Raw genomic sequence first — 15,317 nt, 5'->3', positions numbered from 1 at the left:
CAAGAATTGGTGACAAAAATTTTGCCTCCATTCTTCCAACAAATCATCTCAACATTGTCCACTCCAGTGTCAAAAATTATTCCACACTGAGCAGGGATGTTCCCTCACCCAGGGCCACCTGGAAAAATAGTAACAAACTCAGGTTCTCTTACTCCACGGAGGTCTGGCAGCACACCATTCCTGGGGCCAGGGAAACTCCAGGGAAGAGGCTCCCACAGGACAGTGGCCCTGACATGCTTCCTGAGGCCACTTTCTCCTAGTTCAGCCAAGGAAGACAAGCTCTCCACTGAACTGGTCTGCTCCCTCTGCCTGTCTGAGCCACAGTTTCACACGTTTCCCTCTTTGCCTAGGCTGCCAGGAAGCTCAGAGCCAATTTCCCCCTCAAGGTCATCCTACCACCTACCTCTGGAGAAACCCACTTCTCCCTCTGCTCTTCGATTTGTGACTTTTGTCTTACAAGGCCCTTTAAGGACAGGGGCTCTAGACCACAGAGGGTTATAGAGCAGTGGTTCATGATCATTTTTGAAGGTGTGGCTAGATGTTAATGATCTTTGGTTTTATATCCAACGATGCCTCTGGAATAGTTTTTGGAAGTGAGCAAGGTGAAAAACAATCAATACAATGAACATGCTGATTTTTATTTTAATGATTCCTGAGGGGGGGAAATTAGCAAAGGAAGACAATGTGATGTACTGGGGGAGGAGTGGAGACCAGATGGAAACATGAGTCTTTACAGGTGCAGAAGCCTGAGCTGAGAGATACACCTGCCATTTCTAGGTGTATGGTCTCAGGGGGCACACTGATCCAATTCAGAGTTTGTTTCTACATTTGTGACACGTCTGTGACACAGCCTGCGGGGGCTGTCACTGGATGGAAGGAGTTGGTCCTTGCAAACAGTCACAGGCTGCCTTCCTCAGGGAAGGAGCAGGGGAGAGGAGAACCTTCTTTCAGGCCAGGATGATACACTCCCTGGAAGAAGGGTTGCCACAGCCTCTCACCTGAGGGGGTCACTGCTCAGTTTCCTACAGAATAAACCAGACGCAAAAAGCCTCAGAGACGTAGAGGCAAGTGGGTGCCAACGCAGATGTGCACCAGTGCCAGGGAGCCAAGCAGCATTGGGAAGGCAATCTCCCAGACTCCCGGACTCGGAAGACCATATGAGAACCAGCTCTGATCTAGAAGCTCTTTATTGGTTCACGTACTCTTTCTAAAAAGGCATGCAGCCTGTGCACAACCCAAACACGAATTAGAAATTCAGCTGGTTTAAAAAAAAAAAAAGAAAGAAAGAAAAGAAAAGAAAAGAAAAGAAAAGAAAAGAAAAGAAATTCAGCTGGTTAGGGGCACCTGGGTGGCTCAGTCAGTTAAGTGTCTCACTCTTCGTTTCGGTTCAGGTCACGATCTCACGGTTCATGGGTTCGATCCCTGTGTCGGTCGGGCTCTGCACTGACAGCCTGCTTGGGATTCTCTCCCTCTCTCTCTGCCCCTCCCCAGCTCTCTCTCTCTCTCTCTCTCTCTCTCTCAAAATTGATAAATAAACTTAAAAAAATTTAGAAATTCAGCTGGTTGGAAGGGAAGGAGGCTATCTGGACAGAGGAAAAATGGAAGCAGCATGCTACATTTTAAAGGACTTGTTCCAACTGAGACCTTGTTCTGAGAGTCCCAGAAGGTGAGCAAAAGGAAAACAGAATAAATTTACTGCTTGATCTGTCAGAACTTGAGAGATATCAAAATGGCTTGTCATTATCTGCTTAATTCTCAGACACATTTATTTCCCCATCTTTTGCTAGTTCTGAAACCAAGGTCTGTCTAATAATCAGAGCAGACAGGACAAGGCCCTTGCCTGCCATCTAGAGGAGCAGTTTTGTGGGCACCTGCCAGTCGGCTCCTCAGGTGGCACGACCACCAGGCCCAGGCGAGCGCCATCCCTGGCTCGGGGAGCCTCCATGTCTGACAAGTGTCCACAGACCTTCAGGAGACACTGTTTTAACATTCAGCGGTGTGAGCTAGGGGGGAGAATGACACGGGGACAGAGTAGAAAAGGTTAACAGAGTAGAAATGGCAAATGAAGACCACGGTCCTCATGTGGGCCTGAAATCTCGCTTGAGATCCTACCAGGGTTAACCGCTCAGGCTGGGGATGGCTCATGTCTCTGAGTGGCTTTGTGAGGCTGCTGCCGGCTAAGTCCACGCCCAGAGAGGTCTCTCGGCTGGACTGTGCTTCGGTTCAAGACCGGGTGGGAGACACTGATAGAGGTGCTGGGGTATCTGTCACACAGGGAGGGGCGCAGAGCTAACGAGGTGCTGTTTCCTCCCTCCCCATCTGTGATGAAATCCTATGTGTGAGTCATCAGATCAGGAAAGATGTTAGCTAATTCAATCTCTGCCTCTCTCAGTGCCATTTTTGGGTGACATATTCGGTAGCATGCTATTACTTTCTCAGGGTAGCGGCCTATGCCCTTTATCAAAACAAAATGACCCCATGGGCCTCGCTTAATCCTTGATACCTTTTTCATTCCCTGCTCCGTGTGCGTGTGTGTGTGTGCGCATGCGTGTACATCTTTATTCTCCTGACACGTCTTCTGCTGTCATTTCACTTTCCACCTTCCTGAGTCATTGTGTTTGGATATTCCCTAATTAACAGCATCCACTTGGATATTATTTTTGACCCAGTATGAGATTCTTTCAGAAGAAGGGTTGCACATCCCCATGTATCGTGAGGACTCGGTATTTCATCTTACTGCTGCCCACGACTTTTGTGTGGTTCCAGTCCTTCTGTCTCCTTTGTTTTCTAACATTTGCAATATGATCATACACATATGTGGACATATATATATTTCAAGTGATGCAAAAATTTATCATCCTACTGTTATTCCTTCAAAATCTCCATTAATCGATGAAATACTTAAGTCTGTTCTTCGATTGTGCATGATGCTTATGGCTCATGTTAGTCATGTTTCTGAAATTCTTCCAACTGTGCTCTGACATCTTTAAGAACATACTGGCTAGGAAGAGGCTGCCCCTCCCTCACGCTGATTCTTGGAAACAACAAAGGGCTGGTGTGGGGGCACGTCTTTCATAGGTAAACCGACAATCCAGCAATCACTCCCTTTATCTGCCTCTCATGCACCATGCTGATCCTTCCCCTGCCTGAAATCATCCTAAGGCCAGGTACCAGGAAACTAGGGACCACCCCTACAGCCCGGAACCTACCTGGATTATTCATACTAACTAATCCTCAACTGTCTCTCCTGCTCCGTCTTGCCTCTCCCAAGGAAGCGCCAGTAAAAGCTCTGGCTTAAGCTGCCCCCCACTCCCTTCTACCTCCCGATCAAATCTGGTGCTTCCCCATGTGGCCCTGCATAGTTTCCCTCAGGAAACATAAGTAACACACTCTTCCTCAAAGGCATTGACCTCTCTGTGGGTCACTCAGTCACCTCCATTATTGAAAACCCTGCGGGAATTAAGGAGACACTGTTCTTTGTTTCTCAGGATTTGGCTTCACCACCTGAGCAGACTGTGAAGCCTGGCCGCCCAGCCATTACATCAGACAAGAGCCTCCTTTCCAGTGGGCTAAGGCGCCACGTGGGTGGAGAGAAACCCTGGGCACAGGTCCAGTGGTCCCATACCCCACCTCCTTGCTCTTCTGGCCTCACCCCCTTTGGCTGGGGTGCCTGTGGTATTCCACCAAGCTTTCTGCTGGAGATTTCTTTGCAGATCTCATCTCTCAGCAAGACAAGAAAGAAGTCAGCCTCTGTGACCCTACAATCAGTTGTGCCTACTCAGTCTTACCTCCAGGATGTACCTTGTTCCAGGCGCTGATTCTGACACTATGCACGCTTAGCCTCAGACCACCCAATAACCCCACAAAGCTGACACCCTGAGCTATGCCCGCCCCCCGCTGGCCTCACGGCCCTCACCTTGCACTCCCCACGCACACAGAGGCTGAAGGCATCCTTGTAGGAGCAGCGTGTCCCATCGTGCACCATACGCTTCATGGACACCACCTCCCCGGTCTCCTTGGACTGGCAGTAGAGGTGACATCTCTCCTTGGCTGGAAGGGAAGCAGTGGGGTGTTGGCGAGGCAGGCTGGCTGTACCCCTCGCTTTCTCCCAGGTTTGCTCAAGAGAAGCACCATGCAAGGGAGAAGCTCTCTCGAGGGTCTTCTTAGGATTCTGCCCCTGGGACTGGGGCAGAAAGCGAAAGGAGGCAGGTGGCTTCAACCCCCCTGGTGTGTCTGTCTTGGGGCCTTTGACCCTGGGCTATTGCACTTGGGAAGACCTTTTCCCAACAGAGCCAGGTTGATGTTGGAGCTGATCCCAGAGACTCTGATAGCCTTTCCCTCCAGACTGCATGCCCCCTCCAAGAGGGGGACCCTGTCTGCTCTGGCACCCACTCTCTGGACTGTACGAATCGGGCCTGTGGCAGGCGCTGGGCTGGGGTAACACACACACACGGGTGGAGAGAGCACAGCAGGCCTGTGTCCACCGCCCGCCCACCCCCGCCCAAGGCCCAGAAGGAACTGGAGCTGTAAGTTTAAAATGCCAGGACTGGCCCTGGCAGCTACGGCGGTCAGGGTGGGCTCCGCTGATAGCCTGGCATAGCCAGTGGCTTGCCCATGGTGGCATGAGCAGCACAGGATGGTGTGAGCTGTGCCCCACCAGTGCCCCGGACCCAGCAGCTGAGCACCCGCTGGCCCTGTCTCTGGGGGCTCACCATCCCGGTGCTCGTGGGGCAGCCAGTGGTGTTGGGCGTCACCATGCTCGAAGTACAGGTCCCACTGGCGGCACTGCTCCTCGCGGAAGTCAGCCAGGGTGTCAGGACAGTCCTGGGGGTTGCACAGCTGGAAGTCATAGCCAAGGCCAGAGCAGGTGCGACCCCCGTTGGCTGGGCTGGAAAAGAAAGCGAAAGCCTTGCAGCTCGGTGCCACCAGGAGGAGAGGTAGAGTCTCAGGTGTGTGTGTGTGTGGGGGGGGATGGGCAGCTCCACAGAGTGACGGGACCCAGCCCTGCCCTGTCGCAGGAGCATTAGCTGGGCCCCAGGGCGCCTTCCCACCCCCCAGCTCCTGTCACCATGACTATGCACCAACAGTGGGATGTTGACTGGCTATTAAGGTTCTGCCATTACTGGGACATTAATCTCAAGATGGAAGAGCTGGGGGAGTCTCCTTCACAGCCGGGCAGAATCGCGCACGAAACCAAAGAATCTGAAACCGCACAATCACGCACGAGTTCTCAACAAGGGTCAGGCATGCAGTGGACACTGGGTTCACTGGCTTTCCTCCACCTCAGAGACTCTAAGCAGTGCTCATCCACAGAGCCTGGCCCCACGCACGGCAAAGATCAGAAAAGGCTCTGGCTGTGGGCCAGCAGGTACCTCTGGCAGGCGGGGCGATGGAGTGGGGCGGACCACACCCCCAGAGGAGCTGGGGGCCTCAGGGCTGCCATCTGCCAGGTGTGGCAGGACCTGAGGTCCTACCTGAGACTCGGGCAAAGGTCATGCTCTGTGCATGTGGCGGGGTGGTAAGTGCAGCCACGTGCGGCACAGCAGAGTGGACAACAAAAGGGACTCCCCTAGGGCCCTCCTCGCGTGCCACGTTCTGGAGGAAAGTCCATGGAAAGAATGATACAAGAAATGTGTGGGGAGAGAAGAAACCTCAGTGTTGGATGGGGAGGGTGAAAAGGAGGAGCAGCTCTGAGATTCACACCAGGGCCACTGATGGGACCGCAGAGAAGGACACCAATGAGGGCATCACCGGGAGAGGGTGTAGGTGTGGGAAGCCAGGTCCCAGCGACTGTCTGGGAAACAGCAAGAAGGAGGCCTACTGACTCCAATGGAAACCGACGCTAACTTTGAACCAGAAAGTGAGCTGGAGAATTCAGGGGTGGTCGGGGAGGAAGACCAAGCAAAGAGTCAGATGCTAGACTGCCTGTGGTTTTGCAGTCACAAAGTGGGGAGACCCGGTGACAGAGAGGGACTGGGTCCAGCGAGCAGGGCTGGCTGTGAACTGTGCAGGTGTCTTCACGCTGGCCCCAGTATTTAGGAAAGGCTGTGGAGCAGCGCAGGGAGCCACAAGGACAGACAGTCACCCTCTGGAGAATGCATGAAAGGGAGGCCTGTGGGGCCCATCTGAGGTGCTGACAAAGAGGCTGTGTGGAGCCCAGGGGCTCTGAGGTGCTCTGGCCCCCCGCAGCTACCCGGGTCCCCCACTGATGGTGATGTAAACAGTTTTCATAGTTCCTGCCGAGGCATCCACGCTGTCTGACAGTCACTGATGTGGAGGGAGTGTCGGCACCAGGCAGGGGTTGGCTAATCTCCGGGCATGATAGCTTGTGTGAGCAGACAGCTCCTGTCACTGCTGCCCTGTGCCTTGCTGCCACCAAGGAGGCTGGGGCAGCCAGAGGGGTAAAAATTCCCTCGAGTGCCCAGATGGAGAAGGACAGAACGTGGAGCCCCCCTCCCCAGCCTTGAGCCTGTGTGAGCGTCCCCCAGGGCCGTGCCAGGGGACGGGAACTTTGCTGTCCTCACCCAGCACCCCAGGGCCTCTGAGGTTCTAACTTCCTGTCTTGTCAATCTTGAATCTCATCCTGAGGCAGGTATAGTAGCCCCAGGGGTGCTTGAAAGGAGCTGGGGATAGGGTACTTTGCACCTGACGAGAATGGGGCCTGAAGCCCTTGGGTAGGAGCTAGTCAGAAGCATGAGGTTTAGGGTTCTCCAAGCACCAGCTGGAGTGCCTGGCCCTAAGCACAGGTGACCCTGAGGTTTGGGCTTTTCCAATGCTGGACTCCAGGTCGTGGGTCCCTTCCTGACCAATGTGGACTTGACCCCTCTCCCCAGAGCCTAGATTGCTGGCCCCCTCTGGCACCCCAGGGGCCAATTCAGGGCCTGGCCAACAAGAGCAACCAGAAATGCTGCAGAGACCAGGGTCTAGACAGGCCTCAGAGACCTGCAGGGCTTAGATTTGGGGGTCACAGGCTCCTTTGAGAAGATGATGTGAAGCCAAACACCTGCCCCTGAGAAAAACACAGATGTACATAAAGTCATATGCAATTCCTGCTGAGACCATGGTGGAACCCAGAGAAGGGTGATGAGCCTAGGACTCAGGCTTAGGGTTTGGGGCCCACCCCCAAACATCGAGGGGGTCCAGGTGGGTGGAGGACGTGAGTGAAGATGGCTGGGTCTGGATGCTCCGGAAGCTATTCACCGCTAGCCTGTAGTTGGGCCTGGTGTTGCAATGAAAGCTGGAAGCTTTGAAAGTCTGAAAGCTGGAAATAAGATTCTCTCTCTTTTTTTTTAAGTGAAATTCCAGATTTGTTGTATTTTCAGGAGAATTGAGATCTTTAAAATACTGAAAAGGCCAAAGAAAGAGACAAAAGCCACATGTCCCCTGGCAGCAGCAGGGCCTCCCTGGGAAGACGGAAACCTGAGTGAACTGTTGTCTACGTGGAGGGGGGCGGGATTCAGCCCACATTACTGCACGTGCACCCACAATAAACTTACAAGGTAGGCTGTCTGAGGCCCGGGGCTCACTGATGCACCCCGAGCCTCACAGAGCTGCAGGGGCCCATGGGCACATCACCATGGGTGAGGCAAGGTGGAGGAGGGCGTGAATAAGGAAGGGCACAGACCTGAGAGATCTTCACAGAGTGGGGGTATAACGGGGGAGATTCAAGGACCCTGGGGGAGGACAACACAGCACAGGGCCTTGGGTCTGCATGGGAGGCAGGAGGAGGAGCCCATTTGGGAGTGGGAGCTGGCAGACCCCAGGGGCAGCCTCCCTAGGCGATCTGCACCATACATGCCTGCAATGGCATGTCCCTGACCTTGCCTCTTGCCTGACTGCAGACAGCGGCTCCTCTGCTCAGGCTCCCAGCATCCTGGAGCCCATGAGGGCCCTCCTCCTTATGCCCATCTCCCTGTCTCTATGATACCTTACTCCATGCCCTTGACCAAGAAGGGCAGAGGGAGCTGGTGTCTAGAAGAGGGTGTGGGCCAGGTTGGGGGAATGGCCCCAGGCCAGAGAATTGGAGACCAGGTTTCCAAGCCTCTAGGCCTGGCTCGGCCACTGCAGGCTGCATGACCTTCCCCTCTAGGAGTCTCTGCTTTGTCCCATGAATGGTGAGGAGGACACCCTCTGCACAAGTGGTGTGCAGCCATAGGAACCCTGCAGGACAGGGTCAGCCAGGGAGGGGTCTTGGGGACCTCAGCTACCACACGGGAAGGCGTGAAACAGCGCGGCCAACTCACTGTGGGTTGTCACACTGGCGGGTCCTGAACTTCACACCTGTGCCGCAGGTGCGTGAGCAGGAGCCGAACGGACTCCAGGCGCCCCAGTTGCCATCCCGTTTGAGAATGTCAGGCGTCAGCCAGATGCAGTGTCCTTTAAAGCAGTGCTGAAAGAAAGAAGGTCACTCCTATGACCCACCATTCCAGGGCCACTCAGACACCCCATACCTTTCTACCTGCAGTTCCTTTGAGATTGGTTTGGCTCTAGAGGTTCTGAGAGAGAGCAGACCCTACTCTCCCTAGAAAGTCAGAGCCCCATCAGGAGGTGCAGCGAGGTGAAAGACACCCTCCTCCCCCCTGACCACCGCCTTGGTCTCCCAGCCATCCTCAACATCTTGTCCAGCCTGCTGTCCCCTCCGCCAGAGCCTGCCCCACACCATGTCCCCAGGTGAAGCCCACACCAACCCCTTTCATAAAGATGCAACCGGCAGGTCAAGCCAGTGACTCCAGAGACATACAGGATCTACTTGTTTACGTACAAAAGGCAACTTCAAGGACATATAATGGAAATGAAGGTCAGCTGACAAGCTGACATGCTAAAAATTCAGGAATACAGTGAGTAGAACACTTGAGCTCAGGGAACACAAATCCACAGCATGAATCTGGTCACACCGCTCCCCAGCCTGCCACGAGGAAGATGCTTATGTAATTCAGGGCCATTTCAGGGAAAAAGATTACAAAATTTAAAATACTAAATCAGATAGGAAATGGAATACTGACTTAGGATAAGAAAAGCCATCACAAAAAGTTAAAAATTTAAAAGGGTCCAGTACCACAAACAACCGGAAGCAGAGAACAATGATTTTTTTTCAGATTCACTGACTGTCACAACTTTTCATAACTTTTCCTGCAATTCTTTTTAGTATTTTTTTTTGAGAGAGAGACGGAAACAGTGTGAGTGGGGGAGGGGCAAAGAGCAAGGGAGGGAGAGAATCCTAAGCAGGCTCCGCGTTGCCAGCACAGAGCCCCATGACAGAGCCCCATGCAGGGCTCGAACTCAGGAAACCATGAGATCACGAACTGAGCTAAAACCAAGAGGCGGACACTTAACCAACACCCAGGCGCCTCCTTTTCCTGAAATTCTGATGGCACACTCGTCCATTTCCTCTTCACAGGACACCTGGACCGCAGGTTCACGAACAGGAGCTGAACAGACCCCGGGCACCCCGGCTGTCGTCCAGTTTCAAGATGTCATTTTGTAGCGGAACTGTTTTCCGTATTGAGAATAGAAAGATAACGCAGCCATGCCTCAGCACACTTTTTCCCTGAGGGCCAGTAGCTACTTTGGCTGCATGATTTCAGTTGCAACTACTCAGCTCTGCCACTGGGGCATGAACACGGCTACTGACAACAGATAAGTGAATGGACTGTGTTCCGATAAAACTCTGTTTACAAAAACAGGCAGCAAACAGAAACATCTACAGTGGACCTGTGAGGAGCCGGGTGAACTCTCTCCTCAGTAGGATAACCACGTAACTGGTGAAAATCCTTTTTTGTTTTTTAACAACCACTCAAAGTATCTGGAAATTGTTCTAAAGTCGATACAACAAATAGAGAAGTTTATTCAAGAATGTCTACTAGAGGTGCCTGGGTGGCTCAGTTGGGTGAGCGTCCCACTTCAGCTCAGGTCATGATCTCGCAGTCTGTGAGTTCGAGCCCCACGTGGGGCTCTGTGCTGACCGCTTGGAGCCTGGAGCCTGCTTCGGTTTCTGTGTTTCCCTCTCTCTCTGCCCCTCCCACACTCATACTCTGTCTCTCTCATAAATAAATAAACATTAAAAAAAATAAAAAATATTAAAAACAAAATAATGAAGGCCAGAGGCAGTGGTGTTAATCAAGGATGACCAGAAAAATTAGCTCTCAACAATAAAGGTGAAAAAAATATTCCCACACAAACAGCAACAGGGAGATTTCGTTGCTAGCAAGATGCCTCGTAAGAAAATACTAAAGGAAGTTATTTAGGCTGAAAGCAAATGGCACCAAAGAATAATTTAAATTCTAGAAGTTTCTAGAAGAAACACAGACTACCAAAACCAACTTAATAAGATACAGAAAATCAGAACAGATGAATAACAAGCAAAGAGGTTAAATTAGTGATTTAAAACTTCTCACAAATTATAGCCCAATCCCAGATGGTTTCTCTGGTGAATTCTACCAAACATTTAAAGAAAAATTAATACCAATCCTTTAAAAACTCTTCCAAAATATAGAAGAGGAAGAAATTTCCCTATTCATTCTCTGAGGCTAGCATTAGTCTGATACCAAAATCAGACAAAGACCTTTATCTCTTATGAAAACAGATGGAAAAATCCTCAACAAAACCCTAGCAAACCAAATCTAACATCATATTAAAAGATTATATACCATGACCAAGTGACGTTTACCCAGGAATGCAGGTTTAACATCTGAAAATAAATCAATGTAATAAACCATATTAACAGAATAAAGAACAAACTGTATGATTGCTGCAAGGCTCAAAAAAAGAAATCTGGCAATATCCAACATCCTTTCCTGAAAACACACACACACACACACACACACACACTTGACAAGGAGCAGAAGAGAATTTCCTCAATCTGATAAAGGACATCGAGGAAATACACACAGCTAACATCATGCTTAATCATGAAGGGATGAATGCTTGCCCCGTGATCAGGAACAAGACTTCTATGGGAATTTACCACTGGCACGTTGGTTGGTAGGATAGATACAGGTATGGGAATGCAAGCTGGTGCAGCCACTCTGGAAACCAGTATGGAGGTTCCTCATAAAACTGAAAATAGAACTACCCTACGACCCAGCAATTGCACTACTAGGCATTTATCCAAGGGATACAGGTATGATGTTTTGAAGGGACACATGCACCCCAATGTTTATAGCAGCACTGTCAACAATAGCCAAAGCATGGAAAGAGCCCAAATGTCCATCAATGGATGAATGGATAAAGAAGATGTGGTGTATATATATATATATATATATATACACACACACACACACAATGGAGTATTACTTGGAAATCAAAAAGAATGAAATCTTGCCTTTCACAACGATGTGGATGGAACTGGAGGGTATCGTGCTAAGTGAAATTAGTCAGTCAGGGAAATACAAATATATGACTTCACTCACATGAGGACTTTAAGAGACCAAACAGATGAACATAAGGGAAGGGAAGCAAAAATAATGTGAAAACAGGGAGGGGAACAAACATAAGAGACTCTTAAATATGGAGAACAAAAGAGGGTTACTGGAGGGGTTGTGGGAGGGGGGATGGGCTAAATGGGTAAGGGGCACTAAGGAATCTACTCCTGAAATCATTGTTGCACTATATGCTAGCTAATTTGGATGTAAATTATAAAAAATAAAATAAAAAAAAGACTTCTAATCAACATTGTACTGGAAGTTCTTGCCAGGACAAGTGGCCAAGAAAAAGAAACAAAAGACATCCAGACTGGAACAGAAGAAGTAAAACTATCTCTACTTGCAGATGACATGATCTTATATAAACTCCTAAAGAATCTGCTAAAAAACTATTAGATCCAATAAAGAAATTCAGTGATATGGCAGGGCACAAGATCCATATAGAAAAATCAATTGTTATTTCCGTGAATTTTATTCTATGAATAAACTGAATGCGAAACTGAAAATCTATCTACAATAGCACCAAAAAGAAAAAAAAAACCTTAGTAATAAATGGAGTCAAAGAAGTGCAAAATATGTACACTGAAAACTACAAAACACTGTTGAAATAAAGATCCAAATAAAAAGAAAGACATCCCATTTTATGGGTCAGGCTGTTAGTATGTCGACACTCTAGATTCAATGTAATCCTATCAAAATCCCTACTGGAGTTTTGCAGAAATTGAGAAACTGCTCCTAAAATTGACATGGGCATCCTCACCAACACTTGTTATTTCTTTATTTTTTTGGTTCTAGCCATTCTGACAGCTCAAAGGACTGGGAACAGCCAGAACAATCTTGAAAAAGAACAAAATAGGGGCAACTGGGTGGCTCAGTCAGTTGAGCATCAGACTTGGCTCAGGTCATGATCTCACGGCTCATGAGTTTGAGCCCCGCATCGGGTTCACTGCTATCAGTGTGCAGCCTGCTTCAGATCTTCTGTACCTGCCACCCTCTATCCCTTCCCCACTTTTACTCTTCTCTCTCAAAAATAAATAAATCTTTAGGGAAAAAAAAAAAAGAAAAAGAACAAAGTAGGATGACTCATGCTTCCCTACTTCAAAGCTTAGTACAAAACTACAGTAATCAAGACCATGTGCCCCTCCCATAAGGAAAGACAAATCTATTGATGCAACAGAATGCACACTCCAGAAATGAGCCCTTACATGTGGTCAGTTGGTTTTCAACAAGGATGACAAGATGATTCAATGGAAAGAGAAAAGTCTCTTTGATAATGGTGCTGAGATGACTGGAAATCCACACGCAGAGAAGGATGAAATTGGATCCCTATCTCACACGTCACACAAAAAAATCAGCTGAAAATGGATCATAAACCTAAATGTGAGGACTATACTCCGAATACAACACAGAAATACATCTTCTTGACCTAACCGCAATGATTTCTTAGATACAACGCTAGAAGCACAGGCAACAAAAGAAAAAAAAACCGATACATTGGATCTCACCAATATTGAAACCTTTTGTGCCTCAAATGATACTGTCATGAAATTGAAAAGACAACCCACAAAATGGGAGAAAATGCTTGCAAATGATCCATCTGATAACCCCAATACAGGACTTGTATCCAGAATATATAAAGAACTCCTATAACTCAATAATAGAAAGATGAATAACTCAATTAGAAAATATGCAGAGGAAATGAACAGACATCTATCCCCCCAAAAGAAACACACACATATATGTGTGTATATGTTTGTGTGTGTATATATATATATGAACAGCCACTAAGCACATGATGAAAAGATGCTCAACATCACTAGGGAAATCAAAACCACAGTAAGGGGGTGCCTGGGTGGCTCAGTCCATTAAGCGTCTGACTCTTGATTTCGGCTTAGGTCATGATCTCATGGTTTGTGGGTTGGAGCCCTGCATCAGGCTCTGTGCTGAGTGTGGAGCCTGCTTGGGATTCCCTCTCTCCCGCTCTCTCTCTCCCTCTGCCCCTTCCCCACTCATGCAAGCATGCACATGCTCTCTTTCTCTCTAAAAAACAAAACAAAACAAAAAAACCACAACAAAGTAACACTTCACATCCACATCCAAGAAAAACACAGAGTACAACAAGTTCCAGGGAGGATGTGGAGAAATCAGAACCCTCACAACAATGCTAGCTCAAATGTAAAAAAAAGTGCAGCTGCTTTGGGAACTGGTCTGGCAGTTTTGCAAAACGTGAGACAGAGAGCTGCGGTAAGATTCAACAATTCCACTCCCAGGTATGTATCCAAGAAAAGCGATGCATCTACCCATAACTCATACAGGAACGTTCATAGCAGCATCTCTCATTAGAGCTGAAAAGCAGAAACAATTCAGATGCCCATTGAATGATAAATGGATAAATAAAACACAGTGTTATCTCCACAATGGATTATTAGCCACTAAAAGGAATAAAGTATGGACACACACTACAACATAGATAGACGCTACAACGCGGATGAGTCTTAGGAATGCTATACTATTAAAGAAAGCCAGGAACAAAGGACACATATTATATGAGTCCGTTTATAAGAAATGTCCAGAAGAGGCAAATCTACAGAGACAGAAAGTAGATTAGTGATTGCTCAGGACTGTGGTGGAGGCTGAGTGGAGAGGATTGAACCAGAGAGACTGCTAACCAGTACGCGGCTTCTTTGGGGAGTGACAACAATATTCTAAAATTTGATCGTGGTGATAGTTGCACAACTCGGTGAATATACTGAAAACCACGAACTGGTGATTTTAAATGTGAATCACATCTTAATGAAGCTGTTGGTGGGGGAGGGGAGGAAGCCAGGTGGCAGGAAGCATGGGTCTGTGTGTGACAGCTTGCTAATCCTGGTTTGAGCAGGTTGAGGGAAATAGTTTCTTTATTTTTTTTAAAGTTTATTTATTTATTTTGAGGTGGGGAGGGGCAGAGAGAAAGGGACAGAGAGAATCTCAAACTGGCTCTGTGCTGTCAGTGCTGAGCCCCAGGTGGGGCTCGATGTCATGAACCGTGAGACCGTGACCTGAGCAGAAATCAAGAGTGCTGACACTTACCTGACTGAGCTCCCCAGCTCCCCTTCATTTTCAAATTATTGATAATTTAGATAAGCTATTGGTGGTGTAATGGGAACACTGAGATGATCAAATCTGGAGACACTGCTATCCAGTTTGTTTTCTGATGTGGATTTCAGGGCATTTCAAGTTTTCTCTCTCAGCCTGATTTTAAACGCTCTCTGAATTGGGAACACTCAGTAACAGTTCCTGTTGACATTCTTACTTATTGCAGGGGTAATATTCTGAGCTTCATGTTGTCTTTGATGTTGTCAACATTTCATGTCAAGTCAGAAAGAAGTTTAAATCTTTTCCAATGTGCTCATCAAATTCACCCCTCTTCATTAACTGAATCCAGTTAATGTCAAACATTTCAAGAGCCTGTCTTTTCCTTCCCTTTGATATTTATCTCTTCCTCCTAATGAATGGCTGCTTTGGGTTTGATCTGAAACCTTTTCTTGTTACAATTAAATTTTTGTGTTAAAAAAATTTTTTTTAACATTTATTTATTTTTGAGAGAAAGCGACAGTGTGAATGGGACAGAGAGAGAGAGGGAGACACAGAATTGAAAGCAGGCTCCAGGCTCTACACTGTCAGCACAGAGCCCAATGTGGGGCTCGAACCCATGAGCCATGAGATCATGACCTGAGCTGAAGTCGGACGCTCAACTGACTGAGCCACCCAGGTTCCCCTACAGTTAAATTTTTGAAGTCGGCATTACTTCTCCTGATTTCTTTACTCCTTTTCTTCCTCTTGCCTTCTATTAATTTTTACCTGAATTTTATTTAATACATAAATTTGAAAAAGATGGTACCTTTATGCATCTGT

At 48.2% G+C, this 15,317-nt stretch overlaps 1 protein-coding gene across 1 annotated transcript in view; it reads right to left on the bottom strand.

Moving 5' to 3' along the window:
- ADAMTS2 (ADAM metallopeptidase with thrombospondin type 1 motif 2) overlaps positions 1-15,317 on the bottom strand; it is a 244,037-nt gene that overhangs the window by 22,619 nt on the left and 206,101 nt on the right. The window contains exons 11-13 of the mRNA XM_047863950.1: positions 8,244-8,389; positions 4,713-4,888; positions 3,917-4,050 (exon numbers count right to left, since the gene is read on the bottom strand). Coding sequence (XP_047719906.1) covers positions 3,917-4,050; positions 4,713-4,888; positions 8,244-8,389 — 456 coding nt within the window. The remainder of the gene's footprint in view (positions 1-3,916; positions 4,051-4,712; positions 4,889-8,243; positions 8,390-15,317) is intronic.

This window comes from Prionailurus viverrinus, chromosome A1, assembly GCF_022837055.1.
Source record: "Prionailurus viverrinus isolate Anna chromosome A1, UM_Priviv_1.0, whole genome shotgun sequence".
Classification (NCBI taxonomy): Eukaryota; Metazoa; Chordata; class Mammalia; order Carnivora; family Felidae; genus Prionailurus; species Prionailurus viverrinus.
The sequence above is the reverse complement of the archived record's forward strand: the minus strand, read 5'-3'. Positions and strand labels throughout refer to the sequence as shown.